The sequence below is a fragment of the Pinus tabuliformis genome, chromosome 2_1 (assembly GCF_031772625.1).
Source record: "Pinus tabuliformis cultivar Carrire ecotype Pingquan chromosome 2_1, CPIR1, whole genome shotgun sequence".
NCBI classification, from domain to species: Eukaryota; Viridiplantae; Streptophyta; class Pinopsida; order Pinales; family Pinaceae; genus Pinus; species Pinus tabuliformis.
The window spans coordinates 89,368,725-89,395,218 of NC_142299.1; the positions used below are offsets into that span (position 1 = coordinate 89,368,725).

Sequence of the window (26,494 nt, forward strand, 5' to 3'; positions counted from 1 at the left end):
CACAGGAATTTCTTATGTTTTATCTTTTCTGCTGAGGCTACAATTTTGAGGTGGGAATTAATGTTTAACATGCTTAAATGTTCATTTGAATATTAACTACATGAATGTGATCTTTGGTTAGCGCTTTACGTGGTTGTTTAAAGCACTTTATCCTTCGAAATTTTAATTGTTGGAGTATCATTAAGCCATTAAGCATTTATTGATTATCTCGCATTTGATAAAAAAGTTAGGCTTTGTTTGAATTGTTTGATGGTTAACGATTGTTAATGAGCGCATATTCCTGCAACATTTGATAAATAATTGTTTAAATCATTTTTTTATTAGGCACTGGTCTATTAGCTTAATAAAATCAATTGAGTGCTTGTTTCCCCTCGTGTCTCCAACCCAACTGGTCCACAGTTGGTCATCCATTGTCCCATAGGGTCTACCCCCCTTAGCCGCAGGAGACAGGCTTAAACGGAGAGATCTGGGATCAGGGTGACAGCCCCCGGTCTGAGCGTTGTCGTGACAATCCGTGCGACAACAGACCCTACAAAAATGGAATGAAGGAGAACTAGTTGGGAACCAACCAGTTCGGGAGACACAATTAAGCAACCAAATACTTGTTTTAGATTTAGCAAGACTTACAAGATTTGATTAGATTTAGACGATTGATACCAGTGCCTTATGGAGTCAACTATCTTGCTAGGAAATTTAGGACCAAGTAATCGATGAGCAACTGCTACTTGGATGAACAACTATCTTATATGAAATGCAGATCCTGAAACTAATGTGAGATGCAAGAATCTTGATTAATTTTAGTTAAATGCCTATCAAAGTTTTAACCCTTCGATCCTTTCTATATTGACCCTGATTCTATAGTAAGTGGCAGAGAGAAGATAAGGTGAAGCACACTAAGGTGTGATTAAGGTGTGATTAACTATACATTATTTGGTGACTCATCTAGATCTGTTCTTGTAATATTTGCACCATTCTTGATTGCTGGCTTATTTTGGTTTTGGAGAGATAAACTGATCTTTACTTGCTTTTGCAGAGACTCAACATCATTTCTTGTAAGGTTTTTTTTATGCTGATATAACTTGTGTTTGCAGCAGCTTTTAGATCACATGGTTAAGAGATTCATTCAACCTAAAAGCTTCATTGATGTTTGGAAGTGATCAAGCATCAAGCATTGATTAGATGGCCTTCAAATCCTAATAAATTTCAGCTAAAATCTTGATAAATTTTCAGTCTCGGCAAAGGCAACAAATGGAGTCTTGATCCACTGCTTTAGAGAAAATTGCAGTCAGACCATAAAGGGATCAACCGAGCATTCCAGGGAAAGATTTTTCTTTGTAAAATCTTTTCATTCTCCTTTAAGAAAGAGTCTCTCCCTCTTTTCCTCTTTGTAACCCTCATTAATAAAATTACCTCTTCTCTTGAGGGAGCTTGGAATTCATTTCTAAAGCATCCTTGCTCCTTATTTAGAAGGGAGAGTTAACCCACTAACTCTTGCTAACTTAAGACCTAGGCATTAAAACCTGCATTTTTTTAACTTGCAGCAACATTATATGCTTCATTAATCTTGCAATTTTGGGCTTAAAAGTAATCATAAGTAGAATAACATTTCTCTCATTGAAGCATTGCATTGACATTTTGCATCTCATCTTGCATTTGATCATTATAACTAGAATTCTGGGCTTATTTTATAATTGCAAGCTTGTTGTACTCTTTTGTAAATCATAATCACTTGCAAATTGTTCTTAAACTGTTTATTGCTCATATTTCTGGTTGTCGTGATCTATCCTACTAACATCCTTCTTGCAGCACTACTTGTCTAGTAACTTGAAGCTTTCCATATTTGTGCAAGTGATATAATATATTTTGAGCATTGTTCATGAGGCACTGGTCTCTATTCGATAATCTTGATATTGTCTCATTGATCTCAATTTGTTTAATCTTGTTAAAACATACTTTGCTCATTCAATAAACACACTTGCTAATTAATCTCAATTCAAGTTGTCTAGAGAGGTAGTGATCTTGCCCTTTCATCTCCTAGGACTTTTTGCTTCAACAAGTTGTTCCCCTTCCATCCATCTTTAGGGACTACCCCCCTTAGCTTGTCTAGGAGAGAGCTAGAACGGAGCGAGTAGGGATAAAGGTGACAGCACCTACTCTGAGCGTTGCACCTTAGGTGCACACTTTAGGCGACAACATTTTATGGCGCCGTTGCTCGGGATAGAGTTTTTCTATCCTTGGTCCTCACGACATTTTTCTAATCATCTAATCTTTTCCGCCATTCATTAGCCCGTCAAGCAGCACAACATTTTTTGGCGCTGTTGTCGGGACCAATTTATTGGAGCTTGGCTTTACAACATTCATCAAGAAGATGCCTCAAGCCTTTGAAAATTGATAAAGTCCCTTAACATTTAATAAAAATCTAATTCAGATCTAATCGAAATTTTTTTAATTTGTGGGGATTGGCTTAATTTTCTTGGCTGTAACTAACCCTTTTAGTCATTAGTGCTTGTAGATATTCTCAGGGTCTGATATATTTCTCTGCAGAGGAGCATTATTCAGTCATCTCAGAACGAGATATTCAGTATTTTTTAGAAGACATTTGAGCCTTGAAATGCTACAAAGTCATCATAGCAATTTTATATTGAGTTTGAAACTTAAATTTTGGTCTATTTCTGGGCCGATTGTAAAGACTGTGAACATTATTTGGTGACTGGTCTGGATCTGTTCTTGTAGTATTTGCATCATTCTTGATTGCTGGCTTATTTTGGTTTTGGAGAGATAAACTGATCTTTACTTGCTTTTGCAGAGACTCAACATCATTTCTTGTAAGGTTTTTTTTATGCTGATATAACTTGTGTTTGCAGCAGCTTTTAGACCACAGGGTTAAGAGATTCACTCAACCTAAAAGCTTCATTGATCTTTGGAAGTGATCAAGCATCAAGCATTGATTAGATGGCCTTCACATCCTAATAAATTTCAGCTAAAATCTTGATAAATTTTCAGTCTCGGCAAAGGCAACAAATGGAGTCTTGATCCACTGCTTTAGAGAAAATTGCAGTCAGACCATAAAGGGATCAACCTATCATTCCAGGGAAAGATTTATCTTTGTAAAACCTTTTCATTCTCCTTTAAGAAAGAGCCTCTCCCTCTTTTCCTCTTTGTAACCCTCATTAATTAAATCATCTCTTCTCTTGAGGGAGCTTGGAATTCATTTCTAAAGCATCCTTGCTCCTTATTTAGAAGGGAGAGCTAACCCACTAACTCTTGCTAACTTAAGATCTAGGCATTAACACCTGCATTTTTTTAACTTGCAGCAACATCATATGCTTCATTAATCTTGCAATTTTGGGCTTCAAGGTAATCATAGGTAGAATAACATTTCTCTCATTGAAGCATTGCCTTGACACTTAGCATCTCATTTGCATTTGATCATTATAACTATAATTCTTGGCTTATTTTATAATTGCAACTTGTTGTACTCTTTTGTAAATCATAATCACTTGCAAATTGTTCTTAAACTGTTTATTGCTCATATTTCTGGTTGTCATGATCTATCCTACTAACATCCTTCTTGCAGCACTACTTGTCTAGTAACTTGAAGCTTTTCATATTTGTGCAAGTGATATAATATATTTTGAGCATTGTTCATTAGGCACTGGTCTCTATTTGATAATCTTGATATTAATCTTGTTAAGACATACTTTGCTCATTCAATACACACTTGCTAATTAATCTCAATTCAAGTTGTCTAGAGAGGTAGTGATCTTACACTTTGATCTCCTAGGACTTGTTGCTTCAACAAGTTTTCCCCCGTCCGTCCATCTTTAGGGACTACCCCCCTTAGCTTGTCTAGGAGAGAGATAGAACGGAGTGAGTAGGAATCAGAGTGACAGCCCCTACTCTAAGCGTTGCGCCTTAGGTGTACACTTTAGGCGACCACATATCCAAACCAATACAATGCCAAAACCAGTCGAAATAGTTGATTCCAGTCCAATCTCGAAAACACTACACCCAACAACCTAAACTAGGGCATGCACTTCTCTCAAGTACATCATAGTTGAAATACTAACCCCCTCTTTCACCTGCAGTGACCTCAGCAAAAATAGTGCTAATACCTTGTAGAAATTTTTGCATTATTTCACTTTTGATGTTGAACATAAATTCAACTCACAAGGAGTTTTCTTGGATCTTAACCCTCTGAATTCACATCCTTATGGATATTATGAAATATCATAAAACAGAAGCTATAACGAACAATATTTCACTTATTAGTCAACCCTAATCAACAAGGCAATCGAAGAGAAAAGATACCAGAAGTGTGCTAACAAATTTCAGCCCTCTAGGGCAATCTTATCATGCATAACCAGAACTCAAAATTACTTTGATAACAAGAATTACGGTAGTAAATCTGCCCTATCTTCTTCAAGATTAATGTTTAAGCCTGGAGACTTGCATCATTACTTATATCAAATTAGCAAGAAATATAGGTGCTAGAAATTACAAATCATGAAGATAAAGGTAACTGAAAATCAAATCTAATAGAGACAATTTTGGACGATTGAAAACTTCATATATGTGATGAATTTCATGTACATACATAGATACATCTCAAAGCTGGTAGAATCCTCTAGCTCTCCAAAAACCTAGATTAGGAAAGCAATGAAAACCCTAGCTCCACCAAGGATCCTACACAAGTTAGCATTAAAACTAGCAAGTCTCAATGGCAAGATATCTCATCTTCTCTTCCTCCTCAACAGGTGCAACCTAGAATTTAATCTATCCGTGAAGATGAGATTATGGAATTATGATAATGTTTGCACTTTCCATGAAGAGAAATGCAGGTGAATGTGATGATATGCATCCTCAATTGAGCCATTATCCCAAGGCGAGAGCCCAAGTATGTTCTGAATATTTTAATGATGAACTAGTTTGATTGAGCAGAATCTGTTGTGTCAACTTTTGAGATTGGTTATGTTTTTTGCTTCCCATAATTAATGTTAACAACCTAGCTATGCATTCAATTTGTAAATCAATAATCTACTACGTTAATGGTCTGGCGGGTGCTTGGTTCGCAGGAAAATTAAAACACATAGCTCTCCAAGAAACAAACTTCAAGTCTTCTCTAAGGTTTCTTTACCAAAAACCTTGGGTCATCCAACACAAAGGCTTCAAGACTAACACTTCAATTGTCGCCTAGGTTTTGCTTCACACAAACCCTAGAGCCTTCTTTCTTTGCAAGAAGCCAAATACAAAAACTCAAGACAAATTTATCTTTAATATACAATGATCTAATGAATTCTACTCACTATAAGTAAAGACTCTTTGCTCTGCTTATATACAATAGGTGAGGAAATCCAACAACAGTAAAGTGGGCCATGTCCTCAAGTTACCTAATCTAATATTCGAAATAAAGTCTTCAAGTGAAGTGCTCACTCTCCAAAGTGTACGCGCGAAGAGAAGGCTCCTCAAGTGTTGCGTTTTCCAAGCATAGGCTCCAAGTGTGAAGCATTGCTCATCACAAGACTCTTCATTTTTCAAGACGGGAATCCAATGCTCCAACACTCCTTGATATATCTGCCCTAGGTCTACATACAACCCCGGGCAATGCACTTTCAACCTAAGCATCCTCTAGTTAGGTACTCATCCAAGTAAGACATGTTAGGTTGTCCAAACACTGCTCAAGTAAGCACCCTCCTTCCTAGTGCCTAGGCACTCCTACGAGGTAGATCCAACACCTATGCAAGCAACCATCCTCCTCAACACACCCACCATGTAGAAGATATCAGTGCCACATAAGAGAACAACCTCATCAAGGACTAAGCCACATCTAACACCAAGTCCAAGGCAATGCTACTGCCAATAGATATCCTTCCAAATGTCTTCAACCAAAATGTTTAAGATAGAACTAGAAGAATAGGGTTTCACCATGCAACTCAAATCACATGAATGCACCCCTAGCATGGTGCAAACACCTATAAAGCAACCCAATAATATAACATAACAATTAGCAACCCAAAAACTAACATAGACTTTACGCACTTGCATTATTATTATTATATTTTTGTATTGTTATTATATTTTGTGCTGATTCTTTATTAATCTCGATTCTACATCTCTAGAGATGTCATGTGCATTCCCGCATCACCGTTGTAAGTTGTAACTTGTACTTTCAAGTCCTATTGACCTAATTTGAACTTTTATGGACGACATTGATATAACTTGTTCCTTGCCTTCTTTCTTTCTTTCACAGCAATATTAAAAATGAAAAATAACACAACTTTTAGAATTAAAAAATAAAAATAAAAAATGAGATTTCTTGAAAAAGAGGAACATAACACAAGACTAAGTTGTACAAAGCCACTCACATCAACATGAAGACTAAGTTTGTCAAGTTGGTCACTGTACTGTGGTAGAGCTTGAACCATCTTTTGCATGTCTCTAGTTGACAATTCATTTCCGTCTCTTCATAACCAAAAATAATAATTCCCAAATAAACATTGTTAGTAAATACAATTGGAAAGAGAGGAAAATAGGAGGAAGGGAACTTAATTATGAAAAACAAGTAGGATTTATTTTCTAAACCATTAATATATCAAAGAAACTCTTGCATCGATTTTTTCTAAAATAATATTGCATATTTTTTTAAGAAAATAGATGGCAAACTGCAAATTAATTGTATATAGCAACTATGGGACATCTCAGGACATATGCAAGAAATATTGTTTCCACCATGTGATTAATATCATTTATGAAGACGCTAATTCAAAAACAAGAGTACAATTATTTGAAACACTATTATCAATGAGGAAAAAGGACAACACAAATCACAAAACTAAGAATATAATGCATCAGATTGATGATAAGAACCTTATATATCTAGTTAAGCTTTTGTTGATCTTCATTACAGATCACTCATTCTCATGGTTACAAACTAGGCATCTAGTATTCTCTTTAAATTCCTACCCACTTCATTTATGAACTGAAGTTCCACTGTATGTTACTAGAAATGTGTACATACTAACACCAAAACATCATTTGATGTTTCAAATGCAGAATACGGGGAGATATGGCATGGAAAGGCCGATCAAACATTTCCTCATCCTATCCAAATTTTGGAAACATAGAACCAGCCAATCGAAATATGAATCTGAAGTTTCTATGAAAATCATGAAACATTTCAACAAAATATAAATGTTTCAACCCCCTATAAACCATGTTTCCAATGGAAAATGGGAGGAAAACATATGAAAAGAGCAACATAATTAGAAAGTATAATTTCATGTATTTTTCATCTTTCAGCATACTTAAAAAGCATTTTCAGCATACAGGATTTTATGCAAAATGATACCTAGTAGCCCATATCTTATACACACCATGAGCCACAAAGAAGTGCAAACACTAGTTATTTGATTATGGTATGATGATATTTAGAATCTAGAATGTTTGTCTCATGGTATTTGCAAATTTGAAATTCATGGTAATCAACATTCAATATACTGTAGAATAGTGTTATAGAATCAAACATTGAATATGATGTGTGGAATGGTATTTCCAATTGAAATTCAGTCAGAGTATTCACATCGTCAATCATCAACTACATCCTTCAAACTCGTCATTAACCAGCAATCCGGAGCTTCCAAGAAAATCATGAAACATTTCAAAGAATGTAAACGTTCCAACCCTTGTAACCCATGTTTCAAATAGAAAATGGTTAAAAAGGATTATGAAAAGAACAACAAAAATAGAAAGTATAATTTCAAGTTTTTTCATCTTTCAGCATACTTAAAAGCATTTTCAGCATTCAGGATTTATTCAAATGATACCTAGCAGATCATATCTCATACAGTTTAAACAGAAGAAGCGGGACTTTGGATCTGCAAATCCGAAGCAAGGGAAAGGCTTCCCCAAATCACACAACCAAGGACCAAGCCAAGACGGGGCAACCCAAGACAACCCGTTGAAGCTGCAGGAAAAGAACAACACCACGAAGTCAAAGAAGGACACAGGAAAGTGGTGTGAGTTCCATAAGAGCCCCACTCACAACACAAGTGAGTGTCGGACCAAGCAGTCGCTGGTGGCCGAGTTGAAGGCTTCAAAATCAGATGCATGTTCCGACCCTGAGTCAGAACCCAACAAGGGGAATGGCAAAGGGAAGTAGATCATTGATGCGGAGCCAAGCGTCACTGTTGCCACCGCCAAGATCCAGAAGAATGAACCCGACGACCGAGAGGAGGGGGAGCGACTTTTCCACTCACAAATGTGGGTGAAGGGTTCACCGCTACAATTCATTGTCAATAATGGCAGCCAAAAGAACCTCATTTCAGCAGAGGTCGTGAAGCGGTTGGGCCTACCAACTACACCACACCCGCAGCCGTACAGTATTGGGTGGCTTCACCAAGGACAAGATCTTCAAGTTCGCCAACAATGCCGCCTTCCCTACAGCATCAAACCCTTCACAGACGAGGTATTGTGTGATGTTGCACCTCTGGATGTTTGTGATGTACTATTTGGCCAGCCATACTTGTGGAGGCGACATGTTGTGTATGAGTCAAGGCCTCGCGCTGTTATTATTACTTTGGGTAATTCATTATACAGGATACTAGAGGTAGCCCCACCTACCGCCACCTCTTTGATCTCTACTAAGAAATGCAGCAAGATCGTCTCCCAGACTAGGAAATTCATTTTCTGTCTGGTTCGCTCCGAAAGTAAGGGGAAGATCGTAACCACATCCATGAGCCCTGCGAAGGGTTCCTCCAAGCAGCAACAGTAGAGGGATATGGTCATGACAGAAAATAAGAACATCTTCTCCTCACCCACAAGGGTACCACAGTCTGGTTGCATCTGTAGAAAGAATGTCTTACAAGAGCCCATCAGAAGCTCTGACCACTCCGACATGGTCCTTACACCATTACCAAGGTTGTGGGAAACAATGCTCTAGAGCACAACATTCCCCCATTCCTTCGCTTCCACCGAGTGTTCAATGTGGACCGTCGTCGACCATGCTTCCCACCATTACTGGACACGTCAGAGATTGCAGAACAGCTCACCATGGATCAAGTTCAGCAGCAGCTTCCTCATCTCATGGAGGAACTCAACGCAATGGGGACCGTTGCTTCCTAAGGGGGGAGGAATGATCCAAGTGGATGTTGGTGGCCACCCACCTATCCCATTTGGACCCCCACAACTGTCTCTTTCAGTTTTTCAGTTTCCTAAATTGTAGCACAGTTTACTATTTTTAGCAATTTTTCGAGTCCTGAACTTCTAGAGCCATTTTGAGGCCCTAAACGACGTTTTTTGGGAAATCTGGGAGCAATGGTGCTCGGATAGATCTTTCTAATGAGATATTGTACGCGTCAAACGGGATCATATGCCAAAGTACAACCCCGGGAAGTTGATGTACCAATTTACCCAAACGGGGCCCACAATTTGGCGTTTCATCTTTCAGGGTTAGGTTTTTGGATATTGAGGGTTTTCCATTGTTTCTCAACAATAAATAGGCCTTCGAGCCTCATTGTAACAGAGTTCAAAGGCATGTAGCCGCCACATCTCTTCTCAGAGAAAAGCGACCATCACCCTAGCCGGTTCATTTCCATTATTGTTTGTAAGCATATTTCAGTGTTTTTCATTAATGAAATGAAGTATTATTTCCGCTGCATCTCTGTGTTTATGGTTATCTCTGTAATTTGTTGCGTTTATGTTTAAATCCGAATCAAATAACTAGCAAGGAACTTCATCAAATTCTGCGAGATGCAAAGGACTTCATCGGTGCACCAAGAAACAATAAGAGGGAGCAAAAACAGCCAAATACATATTAGGCATTAGTAGCTCAAGATGGGGAGCCTGCCAGTTTCCAGGAGGCAGCTCAACATTAGGTTTGGCTAGATGCGATGGTAGAGGAGTACAACTCCATTATGGTGAACGATGTCTCGAAGGTAGTGCCAAGACCTCAAGTCAAATCAGTGGTAGGTTCGAGATGGATCTACAAGATCAAATACGCTACAGACGGTAGTCTTGAGAAACATAAGGCCAGGTTTGTGGCTAACGGATATGCTCAGAAGCAAGAAATTGACTACGAGGAGACCTTCGCCCCGATAGGCAGATATACATCTATTAGAACCGTGATATCTCTTGCAGCTCAGATGGGGTGGTAGATTCATCAGATGGATGTCAAAACGGCTTTTCTGAACGGGGTAATAGAAGAAGAGGTATACATTGAACAACCGGAGGGATTTGAGACACATGAGAAGAAGTCTCATGTATGCAGGTTGAAGAAAGCCTTGTATGCACTGGAACATGCACCTAGAGCATGGTATGCTAGAAGATGGGATTTGTCAAGAGTGACGCAGATCCAAATCTCTACTATCTGGTTGTAGAGAATTAGTCGTTGATCTTAGTATTGTATGTGGATGATCTTTTTTTGACAGGATCATCCAGGCTCATTGGGGACTGCAAGAAGAATCTAGCCACAGAATTCGATATGAAGGATTTGGGACAAATGCACTATTTCCTAGGGTTGGAAGTTTGGCAGCAAGAGGGAAAGATCTTCGTTGGGCAAGGGAGGTATACTACAGATATCCTAAAAAGATTCAGGATGGAGAACTGTAGACCCATGGCTACTCCAGTGATCACCAACTGGAAGAAGATTGATGCATCAGAAGACCAGGATGTTGATCCCACCTTATACAGGCAGCTCATAGGGTCCCTGATGTATCTGGTCAATACCAAGCCAGACATTTGCTACGCTGTCAACACCCTCAGTCAGTCCATGGTGGAACCGAACAGGGTGCACTGGTGTTACAGAGAAAAGTGTCTACTTAGAACTACTTATCCCACTAAGGTGTGATAGATGCCTTAGAAACAAACAAAGTAAAGCTACTTTTGTTTTTCCTTTATGAAGTATAGATAGAGAAGAACAAAGAAGACCAACCTCTGTCTTGCGCTAATCTCCTGATTCGATTCCTCTCTTTCTTGATAGTCTTTCGCTACTTGTTCCCTTGCACGCCCAGCTTCACAGAGTACCTGTAAGATCACAGTAGCATAGCACTATACAAGAACATGGATCTATAATCATAAACAATCTAGGATCAGATGTAAATTGACCATACAAATGCAGCAAACATAAATGACACAAGAGTATGGAGGAAAACTTGAATAGCTTTTATTGATAAACAAGAAAGAGCCAAGGGGAGTTACAACCAGTTGTTCTGACCCAGCATCATCCTCTCAGCAAGGAAGCCCCTCTTCACCTCATACAAAGCTTAGATCACCCAACAATCTGATGTTTTCTCTCAAGAAACCAACAGCAATTCCTTACAATATGCAAAATTCCAGCCTCTGGATCTCTGGGATGAGGGATCCATATATAGATTGATGATCTCTTACTCATCCTTGGTCGAATTCAGAGAGGCAAGTGTCACAGGAGAAGTTTCTGGAAGCTTCCATTGCCTCTCCACCTCACGGAATGACACTGCCATTTGTCATTTCTCGCCCATCGCACCCCATAGAAGGGCTTTTTGAAATGCAACGCACCCACACAGTGTGTTTAGGTGAGATGCAACGCACTTTGCCTATGGAGCAGCTGAAATGATCCTGTTTTGACTAATTCTGAGCAGTTTTTCATGGAGAACTTCTGGGAGAAGCCGTAATTAGTTGACCTTGCTCCTTTAGGGGTTAGAACAACACTTTTAGGGACTTAGGAGCCCTTGGTTTATGAACATTTTATGCTTGGGGTTGCAGTGCCCAAAAATGTCTATAACAACTGGGCAGCAACTAAACATGTTCTCAGGTATTTACAAGAAACAATCAATTATGGACTCCTGTACACCAGGAGTAAAGATATGAGATTGAGTGGATTTATTGATGCAGATTGGACAGGAAATTCAGTGGATAGGAAAAGTACCTCTGGGTACTGTTTCAACATTGGATCAGGAATAACTTCCTAGTGCAGTAGGAAACAGAAGTTTGTGGCCCTGAGGTCATCCAAGGCAGAATATATGGTGGCAAGCACAGCTTCGTGTGAGGCCATATGGCTTAGAAAACTGCTTGTGAACCTATTCAAAAGGAAAATGGAGGTGACCAGCACCATGTGCGATAATCAGAGTTGCATCAAGCTCTCTGAGAATCCAGTGTTTCATGATCGATCAAAGAATATTGATATCCGGTGTCATTTTGTCAGAGACTGTGTCCAACGAGGAGTTGTACAGTTGAGCTACACTCCTACAAGAGAACAGGTGGCAGACATCCTTACCAAGGCCCTTGGAAGAACCAAGTTTGATTATTTCAGGGAGAAGATGGGGATGATAAAGAATCCATTTTAGTAGCAGAAATGGGTATGATATTGCAGTGCAGATGCAGTGTTGGGAAGATGGACTAGCAGCAGCACAAATGCAGAGGGAGTTGCAGTACAGAGGTACCAGTGGCAGTGATAGAGCCATGGGCAGCAGTACAGGATTTAACAGTGCAGAGGATGTTGGGCAGAGAGATTGAGCATCAACACAGGTACTGGTGCCATATGATCAGAGTAATGCTCAGTGTGGAGTACTACTAGAGCACAGTCCTCGCTAAGAGGGAGTGTTGATTTGGGGTAGCATCGAATGTGCTCTAGCCATGAAAATTGGTAGAGAGGCTAAAGAACATGAGATCTCCAAGACCCAGAAATGGTTTGGGCAGATTCTAAACGATTTGGAAGATATTAAAATAACTAATATTTTTAATGGAGTTCCTAAGTCTAAACTTAGGAAAAATAAAATATTAATGGGTATTAATATAAAACTGGTTTAGAAGGTTCCAAAAGTCATGGATCAAGCCAAATCTAATCTTAGCCATTGATTAGGGATTTAATCTCGGCCGTTGACGGACCAAGAGGAAAAGTATAAGAGGAGGCTTGAGGGTCAGTTGGAAAATACACTAAGGGAGACCAGTCAGTTCGATTTCTGGAGGGGGTTAGCTAAGAAATTCGAACTAGTGGTCTAGAGAGCAGCAGGAGGCAGGAAGTACGGAACAGAGAGTTGGGATCAGCAACAGAAGACCAACCCAGAGGCAGGAGAGGCAGAAGCAGAGGAAACAAGAGACTGTGCAGTCACTAGAGGGCCTGTGTGGGTGACGCAGAGAGGCCCAGGGCTAACGCAAACAAGCAAGGACTAATGCAAAGTGTCTAGGAGCTACGCAGAGGTCACCCAGGCTGACGCTGGGGCTGGGAGAAGTGCTGGAGAATTTTTCTCTCTGTTGGGTAAGCCAATTTGGCACCCTGTTGTACTAAAGAATTGCTGAATAATAAAATACTCCCTTGCTACACCAGTTTTTCCACATTGGGTTTTTCTGGGGACTGTTGTCCAAAATATCTGTGTCGGTGTTTTGATTCTTGTGCATATGTCTATTTCTGTATTATGGTGTACCGTGTGATATATACAGCAAAATATATTTTAATGTTTATTGAAGGAATTTCATAAATAACTTCTTGAAAATAAGTAGGCAAAGTAAATCAGATGTTGCAGTGATAATTTTCACAAATTTGACTTGATTCATGTAGGACTAGATCAACGATATGGCCACCCTTCGCAAGGACATTCACATTGCAGTCTGCTAGTTACCACCCCACATCCTCAAATTATGCCTTACAAAGGGATTCAAAAAAGGATACTTATCTAAACCTATACAATAATATAGTTTAGTATGCAATCATCAAGGAGGACATCCTCCTACAAGATTCCAATGAATCCTAATACATGTAATAGGGACAGGCAGCTTTTGCTCCGCAATAGATCTAAAGATTCCTTCTATCTCCAAAAGATCAACCTAACCTCAATAAATCTTCCCAAATTTGCAAGAAATAGTGCAATCATAGTTGAGGATCACATGAATGTGTTTTTGAAGTTCGTGGATGACTTAAAGGTTGACTATGAGGATTTCGTCATGATGTGTGCAGACCCATGAAAGGGATGCATGAGCTTGGTACAAATCTCTCCCTGCCACCTCCATTGTGGATGGGAATCGTTCAATCACAAGTCTACAAAAAAGTGGGGTTACAAGAATGACAACACCTTCTTGCTAACAAAATTGGCATCCATCCACAAGAATGAAAATGAGACTATATCAAAGTTCAATGCTTGCTTTTCTAAACATTATCTTAGAATTACTCAACACATTCATCCAAATGCTAGAATTTCCCTTATTATTTTGAAGCATTTGATAAGTCTTGGTTTCTTGCTCACGCAGGACATTCAAAATTTGGACATTGCTCTAGTTGTTGCTCTCAAGATCAAGGAGAACCTTATGGAAACAAAGAAGCTCCAACCTCCCCTCTCTAGATAATTTGATCCACAATGGAGTCGTCTCAAGAGCCAAAAAATGAATGAGGTGCTTACAAGATCCATTGATTTATATGAGCTAAGCAATAAAATGATCAGATTCGAGAAGAATAAGCAAAATCAACAGACTGTTAGTGCAAATCAGTGACCATTTCAACTTAGACAACCCTCTCTCATGTTACGTAAACTTGACTCGAGGAAAGAGTCAAACTTGACTAGGTCAACAGGAATGGTTTTGGGCCCATGGCTTTTTGGTTTCCCATAGTTTTGCACCCGATGATTCATGTAACAAAGCATTTCAAAAGGCTAGGTGAAGATTCTATTGTAATGGGCTAAGGGATGTGAGCGATCAAGGCTCACTTGGCCAGCTTGGTCGTGTATTGGCCAAGAAACTAATGGAATTCTATTTGTTGGGTTTTTTCTCAGAGTTGGAGTTTTCCCAGGGTAAATAATGTGTGCATTGTGTTTATGTTATGTGTTATGTTGCTATGTTGATTTTTCTCTCGCTATAATTTTTAACATTTGGTATCAGAGCCAATAGCAGTCCAAGCATAGAGCCATGTGGGGGAAGAGTGCCACATGTCCCATTATCAATCTCTCTAAGCCAGAATGAATGCGTTGGCAATGGTGGGCAGTGTCCCAGCAGATATGGAAGTGCTTGAAAGACAGATTTAGAAGCAATGCTGAGAGAGTGAATGCAGTGAGCGGGGCAATATTGTTGTCCGCACAGGCTGGCAAGCTACAAGGAGAATCCATGATGGTGGCATTGGTTTTCCATGTAGCAATGAGTTGAAGTAACGCAATACAAGCATAGAACGCCATGAAAGTTGCCAGTCAAAAGCTTGAGCTGCGAAGTGCTTGACATTGTGCGTCCCTGAGACCTTTCCTGGACCAAATGACATGCTCATTCACAAAACTCTAGGACGAAATAGTTGAGTCTCTGCGAGAAAAAAAAACAAAAACAAAAACAATTTTTTGGAGATGCCCAATGTTGACTTTTCATAGGTCTTCTAAACTGATAATTACTTCTAATGACTTAATTCATTTTCATATTCTTATTCATCATTAATCAATTACACAAAATACATTAACAGTAGAAACATCAATACGATCATGAATTGACACAAATATTTTACCCTGGGAAAACCCACATGGGGGAAAAACTCAGCAACCTTTTCCTTAGAGAAATTATTCAATTCAAAAAGCAATACATTTGTTCTTTCCAGTCAAATATGAAACAAAAAAATCATAATCAAACCCAGGTCAAACCTAGTCAACCAACATAAGCATAGTCTCCAACTTAAGCCTCAAAAATTTCGTTCTTCTTTTCAACCCTAGATTAGGCCTCAAATTCGACCTTCTTTATGCCTCGAATTTCATCCTCTTCTTACCTCAGATTCAACCTCGGATTCTTCCTTATGATGATCTGAGTTCTGCCTCAGAAGTGCTCTGAATTCATGTTTTGTTGAGGAGGAAAAATGGCCTATATATAGGCATTTCAAGAGCCCAAATGGGTATGCCCCTTCACTCAAGCCATCTTGACAAATGGAGGAGCCAACTTTACATTTTGGAGGAAAAATTCATGTTTTTGAAATCCAAATGTTTTTCTTTCTTATGAACCCTGACTAGGAATCCACATTATATATTTATCCTCACAAATGTTAGTTTTTGTAGCATCGGATGTGTTCTGTTGGCATTTCTAAGTTTAACCCGTTAGAAATTCTCGTTGTACTATCTGGTTTTTTTCTTCCTACTTGTTCAATTACTTAACAAGTTATTTACCATGTAAACACTGAAAATAAACACAAGTACAATTTCAACATCTACAAATCATCCACTGAAAGAAAACAAGCACACAAGTGACACCGTTATTTATGGACCAATGTCCCCAAAAAAACCCAATGCGGGAAAATCGGCGCAGCTATTCAGAGGGTTTTATTATTATGCAGTTTTCAGAATACAACCAGGGTGCCAAAAATGGCTCACCTAACGGGGAATGCCCTTGGCAGTAGTACCTCTCCTCAGAGACAGATATTCTAGCTGATAAATCATCGGATGAACGATCCAACAGCAACAATTGCAGCTTCCACTACTCTGCGTCACTCTGATAAGGACTGTGTCACCCTATCCGGCTCACCAGCTCCTAGTCTATCCCACGAAATCCTCCTAGTGCTGCCTCTTGGCCCAATGTCAGCTTTGCTAGCCTCTGCGTCAACTTCTGGAGCTTTTGTGTCAGCCCCTAGACCCTCTGCGTCTCACACGTTGGCCTCTCCTGCCTCTGCGCAGCTCCTAGCTGCCTCTGCGTAGCCTCTCGCTGCCTCTACATCAACCTCTCCGGGCTCTGCATCGTCTCTTTGATACCAACTTTGCCTCTCTGCTATGTATTCATTGCCCCTCGTTGTTGATCATTGATTCTATCTCTCTTAGCAAACGCCAGCTCCCTCTGCATCTGTGTTGTTGTTGGTCCATATACCCAGCACTGCATCCCCTTCTCCTCATGTTGCATCGTGCTACTACACTGCAACTCAGTTACTGAGAAGTAAGTAACTGATCCACCGAACCTCGAAAATCCCTGTCAGGCTAGAAACACTCCCAATGTTGAAGCTCCCTCTGCCACTAACAAGTGCTCCCTCTACTGACCTCTGTGCTGCTACAACAACTCCCTGCATCTCGCATTATTGCACACCTCTTTGTGCCATCCTGCACTAGTGCAACAATCTCGTGCCTCTTGCACTGTTGCAACCAGCTAGCCTTGTGCTGTCTTGGGACTCTTGCACTGTAGCACTCCCTACCACTCCATCCCCATCTGTCTCTGCTAACATCCACCAGTCCTGCTACTCCTCTTTGGGGCTCCCATAGCAAGGTATAATCCAAGAGGTTGGGTACCTCAAGGATCCTGCCCCTCATCGCCTATAGTCCTCTTAGCTACAGCTTGATGTCTCCCCACTTCTTCTCAAGTGGCACATGAGCACTCATGGCACAATCGTCATCCTCCTCAACTTCTTTCTTCGCCCTCGCTGGCGCTGCCTTGATCTCAGAAGCCTCTCCCTTGCTTTTCTTCCTAGGACACTAGTTAGCAAAATGACCCAATTCCCCACAATGGAAGCACTTGACCTTGGAGAGGTCCTTCTTCTTCCGCTTCTCCTACTTTCCCGCAGATGCTAGTGCCGCATCCTCTTCTTCCTCCTCCTTGATTCTGGCCCCTTCACCACTACTCCCCGCCTTGGTCAGCGGTTTGATCTCTTCTTGACGAAGAATCGCCCACAATTCTTCCCAATCTAGAAGCTTCGAACTGCCTAGTATGCTCTGGACAAACACTTCCCAATCCTCGGAAACTGGGTTCAATGCAGTCCTCACCATCAATTCCAAATCCGGTGTGGCCCCTATGGAAGTTAGATGGTCACGGATCTCCTTGAATTGACCGAGGAAGTCATCTATCTGCTCTCCCTTCTGCATCTGGTATGACCGCAACCGATTTTCAAGTAACATCTTCCTCTACACGGAAGTATGCTAGTACAATTTCTTCAAGGCCTCCCACATCTCATTTGTCGTATCCATTTCGGCAATATGCGGCACCACATGATCCTTGACCCCATCAAGGATGATGCATTTTTCCCTAGCCATTGCCTCCTCGTACTTCTCATTTTCAGCTGGGTCAACTGGGATCGCTATTATTTTCAAGGCGAAGTCCTTGATGCTATATCTGTCTAGAATGGACAAGATCCTAGCCTTCCAGACCACAAAGTTGGACGCTCTGTCCAACCTATCCTGATCTCTCAGCCCATTCACGGCCATCTCGCTGCTCTTCTGTCAACTCCTTCGAGTCTCTCTACTTCCCTCCTGGAAGTCCTCTGTTCAACTCATGCTGAGTCTCTCAACTTCCCGTCTAGAAGTTCTCGGTTTGACTCACTCTGAGTCTTGATTTCCCTTCTGGAAATCCCTCTGCGAACATCGAGTTGCCCCACTTCGATCGTTTGTGCAACTGAAACACTAGTCTGGATTCCTTGGCTAGAAATTTGTCTAGGCAGCAACTCCCTCCACCTTGGTCTTGCCCTGTTAGGTACTGTTCTGACCACAATACCCCACCAACTTCGCTCCACAAGTTACCCACAGCCTCCTATGCCCCAACAACTGAAGGACTGAGCCTCCAGGCTCTGCGCAATCTTGGCACCGACAAAATCTGCACCTCCTGGCCACAATGTCGATCCTTCCTGACTGAGAAAGATGATCGGGCACTGCGTAGGCCAGGTCTGCTCCTCTTTGCCTCTGCGTTGATCCTCCTCCTGGCTCACACTAATGACACAAGCCCTCTGCGTCACCCTTTCCTTGCTACTTTCTGCAAGGAACAACTTTTGTCACTCGGGACAATTGTTTCTGTTGCTACTGCTCTACTAGCTAATGCCTTCAGTTATCCTGTGATCTGCAACCATGCTCTGATATCATGTTGGAATTTCTAAGTTTAACAGTTAGAAATTCTTCCTGTACTATCTGGTTTATTTCTTCCTACTTGTTCAATTACTTAACAAGTTATTTACCATGTAAATGCTGAAAATAAACACAAGTACAGTATCAACGTCTACAGATCATCAACTGAAAGAAAACAAGCACACAAGTGAAACCCTTATTTTTGGACCAATGTCCCTGGAAAAACACAATGCAGGGAAACCAATGCAGCTATTCAGAGGGTTTTATTATTATGCAATTTTCAGAATACAACCAGGGTGCCAGAAATGGCTCACCCAACAAAGAATGCCCTCGGCAGTAGCACCTCTCCTCGGAGACAGATATTCCGGCTGATAAATCACTGAATGAATGATCCCACAGCAACAATTGCAGCTTCCACTGCTCTGCGTCACTCTGATAGGGACTGCGTGTAATGAACCATCTACCAGTGCAAACGAAATGTGAATTATTAGCATGCATAAGAGACATGCATATGATAGCTACATATGCATGTGTCGCCTGCACTGCAATAGTCATATTAAATTATGAAGAGATTCCAAGTGTAGGATAAAAGACGTAATTGTTGAAGATACTAAATAAATATCTAACTCGCAAAAATATATCAGAATATGTATTGTAGTATGTGTCATCATCATAATAGGTAACCATAGACTATTATCCAAAAGATTTAAATTAAATTATTTGAAGTATAAAAGGGAGCTATATTGTCATAAAACAAGTAACTCTTAACTAAAGGTTAAACTTTAAAAGAGGTATAATATAACAAAATATTAAATAAATCTTAATAAAAAAGGGACTATGTAATATAGTTTGATATCACCTAAAACCTTATAAAGTGATGAGTGTCAAAATAAAGCGTGACTACCTCTTTAATTCACTGTGAGGAGCCACGTAATAGACAGGGGGCACTCAACCAAGGCAATGGAGAATGAATGAATGTAGGTTCTAAGAAATAAAAGGAGAATGGAGTGCAACTGAAAAGGGATCTTTTCTGTTTTGGGGAGCACGGTGTTGGGAGGAGGAAAATTACTGGGAAAGAAAACAGAAAATTTCTAACAGAAAGTTAGGGATAGTAAGGACGGAGCCTTGTTGTTCTTGAAGTTTTTGGGCACAGGGGACCAGATTTTATTTGTTGAGAAGCATTCTGGAACTGAGTACCTAAGTTGTATCCAGTTTGGCTGGGAGGTTTTGGTCTTTTGGTAACGGGAGCGGTAGCGGGAGCAATTCTAAAGCATTTTCATCCCAGAAACCCAAGGAGGTACTCCACATCAAATTCTGATATTACGAATTCTGGTTAAAATTTAAAGCAAGTTTCATGTTTAGAGTAAATATTTGGTTAAATTATTTAGAGCCTTACATTATGGTATCAGAGCTGGTTCTTAAACCCTTGGGATCCTAAAGGTCCATTAAACCATACTCCTTGCTACCTGCCTACTAATGACGGATGGATAATTGATCCCAATTCCCTTTTTATTGGTACTACTGAATGAGAATTCCTTAATTTTAGGCTTGCTATACCTAGAGTTTCCAGGGTTGTCTTTTCTAATTCCTTAAATCGTCGAAAGAGTAGCATTAGTTGTTATCCTATGCATGACTCCGGATTCAATAGATGAACTAAGACCCTTGCTTATCTTGCTTACTTGCTTGCCTAGCAACATGAACATGGCACAGCTGGATGGTCAATTAGTCGAGAGGGTTTCCCTTTCCTAACAATTAGAGTGAGCTTCAGATTCAACAACAAACCATAAACATAAATCAAGATACAACCATAAACATAAAATATTTTCTCCTGATAACTGAGCCTCGTCACAACCATAAAATTGAAAAATGACACTGTATTCCAAGATCTTTGAGATGAAATGATTGAAAATATAAGGGTTAAACAATCAACTTATAAAAATAGTCTATTGGATAGAATTCCTGCATATGTGCCAGAAAAAAAAAAAAAATATTGATCATTTTAAATGAACTTTCAACTTGACGCAATTGCATGGTATGCTCCCATAGAGTCCATATCAATCCAAAGCTCACTTGATAACACAATGAACCCCAGCTGTAAACCTAAAGTTTGCAAATGGCATAGTTCAAATGGCCCACAAGGAGAAATATCAGGGATAAAGCTTCCAATATTTTGCTTAGTAGATCAAATCAATAGTCAAGTGATAACATGAAGCACATGACTAGAAGAGGAAAAAATATATATTATAGTTATACACAATATTGATGACAGATGCCCATGCCTACTATTTTATTTCGGGAAATAAGGTAAGTACTCCACCAGTTCAATATTCTTCCTCCCTCTTTCTTAGAATGCATCCTTTATGTCAGATTCTACCTCAAAACCTCTAAAAACAACTATAATCAAGATAAAAGTCAAACTCTTCTCCAAATTCAACTTGTTGATTCAATTATGATTGACTATTCTAAACCGCTTATCACAAACACAGAAGAGGTAGTGTTCAAGATGCGGGTACCAATGATGAAGAGAAAAACTCTGCCAATATAATCTTTTAGAAGCCAAAACTATAACACAAATGAACTCAAGAAAACTCCCAACGAACCCTCTGTGGACTCAGAGCATCAATCCAGGAAATCTCTGACTTTGTCCAGTCGCTCACCCAAATCTAGATGTCTCTATTTTTAGGGTCATTTACGGCAAAATGAACTTGTAAACAAACGTCTAAAATTATGATTGGCAAGAACATGCAAATTTTCGGGGTTTCGAATCTCCGGCTCAATACTTCAATTCGAGAAGACAAACAAATCGAAAAAGTCCGAACGCTGTTAATATCCTACGACACATCAATAGATCAGAGCACTGCCTCGACGGGGCACAAAATGGGCAGAGAGCTTCATTTTCACTATTTATGAAAAGCTCTGGACTTGCAATATCAATAATCAATGGAAAACAACAGGCAAATTTCAAAGTCGTTTTGATGGCTGTTCAAATTGCCAAAATCGAAAGAAGGAATATATATATATATATATATATCAGTGTGGAAAAAGTCTGGAAAAAATCGGGATTAAATCCCCAAAATGCGATTTTTTTGGCTGGCCGATTAAATCGGCTGATTTTTTGCCGATTTTTTCCCAGTTGAAAAAGTCGGGATTAAATCGGGACTTTTTCCAAAAAATCGTGAATGAGGTAGTTTCTTTAATGATTTTTTAATTTTTTTTTTTTAAATCAGGAATTTTTTGAAAAAGTCGGGATTTTTTTAAAAGTAAATATTTTTGTATTTTTTTAATTTTGTCGACTTTTTGCCGACTTTTTCAAGAAACTCTCGACTTTAACGACTTTTTCAATTTCTGGACCCTTGCCGATTTAATCCCGATTTCGACTTTTTCCACATTGATATAATGTTCTACACACAGTATCAAAGTGACAAGCCACTTGACAAATTTCGCTACAAGCCAAGTTAGCGTCCAACACAAGTGCCAAGCCAAGCAAAGAGCCACGAGGGGGATATAATAAGGCACCACGCACTCTACTTCTCATCACAGGAAAAAGCACCCAAACGTCAACAGAATAAAATGATCAGCATGTAGTTCGAATCTCTATCCACAAGTCGATAGGCTTTGGCCTTCTGCTGACACGCCAATCACCTCCGTGGAAATTTAAAAAAAAAATCAACATTAAATTTTATAAATTCATATACTATGCCCCAACCATATTGAGATAAATTTTAAACGCCAAGTGCATCCACGTAGGATCGAAGATTCTTTAATTACGTCCAATTTTCCTTTATCAAAATGCAAGTGAATTTGGTTGTGCATACGATTTATATATTTTAGGGGTGTGTGTCCACGCCAGTTTAATGGACCAGTGCGGTGAGGAGGTGGTGGATCGTGGCTAGGTTCTCTGCGCAGCAATAAAACCGAACTAGTCTTTTCATTTGCATCGGAGCATGCTATAGTCGCAGTGTTATTGCAAAAGAATGAGTCCAGACAAGATACCTCCATTGCTTTTATGAGCGAGGTGGTGAAAGAAAGATGTTTTTTTTTAATACTCATTAATCGAGAAGCAGGCATATGCCGAAGTCAAAAGATTAAGAGGGTACATTATTTTCGAACTGTTCCCAAGGAATTTTCCAGGGCAGATTCAAAGTCTGATTTCTATACTATTTCCAAGTAGGAATTGCATGAGGTTCCCAAGTAGTACCGGAAAGACAGGCCCCACCTTTTCTTTATTAATTTACCAGTTTCGTTTGCTAAGTGGAACAGACAATGAAGCATTCATTGGAAAGTCGTGAGGGGTGACCAAAAGTTGGAAATGTAATTTGTAAGTTTTACAATACAAAAAATACATATATGTTCGTTCAATTTTTTTACCATTAACATCTTTAGATTGGAATGTTTTTTTTTTTTATCACATATATAAAATAATTTTCATTTTCATTTAATAAAAAGTATAAAAATAAAAATAAAAATTAATTAAACAAATTTTTGAATGTTTAAAATATATACTTTTAAATTAAGATAAATTTATTGTGATGAATGTACTTTTATTTATTATTATTATTATTAGAATTGAGTATTTTAATTTTTTAAAGTTATAAATTAAATGTTCCATGGTATTCCACTAGACGTATTAGCTTAATAAGTTCTACTCAACATTACTAAATCGTTTATTTAACACTTTGTAATAGTTGTGATCTGAAATATTTAATTAGAAAAGGAAGTATTCATGAGCTAAATTGTGTTCCTTATCTGAATTGGAGGCAGACATAGTAGTTGTTAGGAGTTATTTTTATTTCAGTCTTCTTTACATTGGTAATTCTAGGGAATAGATTTGAATATATTTCAGACACATTCTAGCCAAAGGGGATTAGTATTACAGTTTAAAAAAAAAAACCAAAACAAATCTCTCCATTACAGTCCATTTAAAGAAATTTCCAATAAGATTAATTGTTTATTTCACATAAAAGTGGATGTGTTTGTTAATGTTAATTAATGTTTTTACATGGTTATTGATACTTCATTTTAACGAAAATAAACCATTATCAATTAGTATTCTTTACTATATATAGAGAATTTTAAAGGATTTGTTTAATGTTACATATCTTTCTTGAACTTTGGTATTCTTATCATCGTTAAAAGTAGGTAAAATACTTATCATAGCAAAAAGTATTCACCCTTCCGCATTACGAAATCTGATATATATATATATATATATATATATATATTTGAAATACAATGATGAAACCTAGTATTCTATTACATATACCTGCAACTATTATCTACCCATAAATATGAATTCAATATAAGCATTTGTTTACAAGTTGATATGAATTCAATATAAGCATTTGTTTACAAGTTGATTGGAGTTTATACCTGTATTCTCATGTACTTAGGTGTGTCACTCAGTCGAGATGATTCCCACCAAAATTTCTATATGCAAAGATAAATTCTAATATATATATTGGATTATCTTAGGGCGGTTAGATCCTTACATTATGGTGTGTGTATATATATATATATATTGTGTCTTTATTACCTTGGTTAGAGCACATCAATATTATCAAAAATCGATTATGAATACATATACTATGGCTTACACGCACCTTGATGAATCCTAAAGACCGACATAGCAGGGTAAGTATTTTTACGCATTCTTGCATATCAGAACATATTGCCCTTCAATTTAGAACAAGGGTAGTAGTCATAGGGATGGATTGGTTGGAAACCCATCAAGCATGGGTAGACTGTTATGGAAAAGAATTCTTTGCATAAATGACAGAGGAAAGTCAATCCAAATCCAAGGTATTAATAGGAAGGTATCTTTATGCTTCATTTCCGCAATGCAAATGAAGCATTACCTAAGAAAATGTTGTTAAATATATGCAATTAAGGAAGTAAGCAAGGAAAAAGAGCCATCCCTAGAGCAATATCCAATGTTGTCTGAATTTTGAGATGTTTTTCCAAAGGAACTACCAGAATTACCTCCTAAGAGGGAGCTTGATCTCACAATAGAATTAAAACTTGGTACAAAACCAATCTCTACAAACAAAAAACACTACAAAATGATGGCTCTAGAATTTAAAAAATTACAAATTCCGTTGAAGGAACTATTGGACATAGGACACAACATACCCAGTATTTCACCTTCGGGTGTTCCTATAAATTTTGTCAAGAAGAAAGATGGTTCCTTACGGCTATGCATAGACTATCAAGACTTAAATTGAGCTAAAATTCAAAAATCAATCTAAAATCAGGTTATCATCAATTAAGAATTAAACCATTTGCACTGACCAATGGACCAGCTGTGTTCATGAACCTTATGAACAGTGTTTTAAGCAAAAATCTCGATTAATTTATACAAGTCTTCTTAGATGATATTCTTATCTACTACAAAAATGAGAAAGAGCATGAAGAACATTTACAGATAGTATTATCTTGCCTCAAAGAACACCAATTATATGTAAAATTAAATATTCTTTCTTTCAGAAAAAAAATTCATTACTTGGGTCATATTATATCTGGTGAAGGGATCTTAGTAGATCCTGAGAAAGTAAACACAATCATGGAATGGTCGATACCAAAAAATGCACATGAAGTCTGAAGTTTTATGGGTTTAGACAACTACTACCGAAGGTTTGTAGAAGGATTCTCCAAAATTACAAAAACCTATCACAACCCTCCAGCGTAAAGGAGTTAGGTATGAATGGACTGAAGAATGTCATAGAACATTCTTTGAATTTAAAAGATTGTTGACCAGTGCACCAATCTTGCGAGTACATGATATGGACAAAGATTTTACTATGTGTTCTGATGCATCCAACCAAGGATTATGTGCAGTATTAATGCAGGATAGAGGCGTAATAGCATATGCCTCAAAGAAATTAAAGCCTCATGAAGAACTCTACGCCACGCACGATTTAGAGTTAGCCGCGGTAGCGCTAACTTTAAAGATATGGAGACACTATCTAGTAGGGAGAAGCTTTATGCTCAAAAACGACCATCCAAGTCTACAATATTTGTTTACTCAAAGAAACTTGAATGCTAGGCAAAGACGATGGAGTGAATTCCTAAGTGAGTGTGATTTTGGAATTTCATACATAAAAGGGAAAGAGAATGTAGTGGAAGATGCTCTAAGTAGAAGGCCAAGGATTTGTTCCCTCATACCTATCAAGGTAGACTTGAGGCAACAAGTACTAGAACATCTCTTGACAGACAGTTGGTATTTAAAAGTAAAATCTGAACTCAATAGTAAAAATCCAAAAGAACATAAGTTTGAGGGATATGAACTAGAAAACGATGAAATTTTACGATTCCATGGAAGTATGTACATCACTGATAACGGGGATCCACAAGACACCATCCTCAAGGAAGCCCACAAAGCATTGTATTGTGCACATCCTGGTGTAAAGAAAATGTATGTTGATACAAAGAAACTCTTCTTTTGGGCAAGCGTGAAACACGATATTGTTCAGTTCGTTGCAAAAAGTCTTGAATGTCAGCGACTGAAAGTTGATCATTTTCACCCAGCAGGTCTCCTGCAACTTCACGACATTCCTATGACTAAATGGGAGATAATTTCTATCGATTTTATCGTCGGGCTACCTCTTACTCCACAAAGGAACAATGTCATTCTAGTTGTAGTGGATAAATTAACAAAAAACACCCATTTTATTCTCATAGGAGATACTTCTGAAGTTGCTGACATAGCTCAGGTATTTATAAATGAAATTATTAGATTTCATGGAGTACCTAAGAAGATCATATCA

General features: G+C 38.7%; 1 protein-coding gene across 3 annotated transcripts in view; it reads right to left on the reverse strand.

Annotated features, from left to right (window-relative positions):
- Positions 1-26,494, reverse strand: part of LOC149198913 (SNARE-interacting protein KEULE-like) — a 377,844-nt gene that overhangs the window by 120,937 nt on the left and 230,413 nt on the right. For all 3 annotated transcript variants that reach the window (XM_089402211.1, XM_089402212.1, XM_089402213.1), the window contains one exon: positions 6,366-6,462. In XM_089402211.1, coding sequence (XP_089258337.1) covers positions 6,366-6,462 — 97 coding nt within the window. The remainder of the gene's footprint in view (positions 1-6,365; positions 6,463-26,494) is intronic.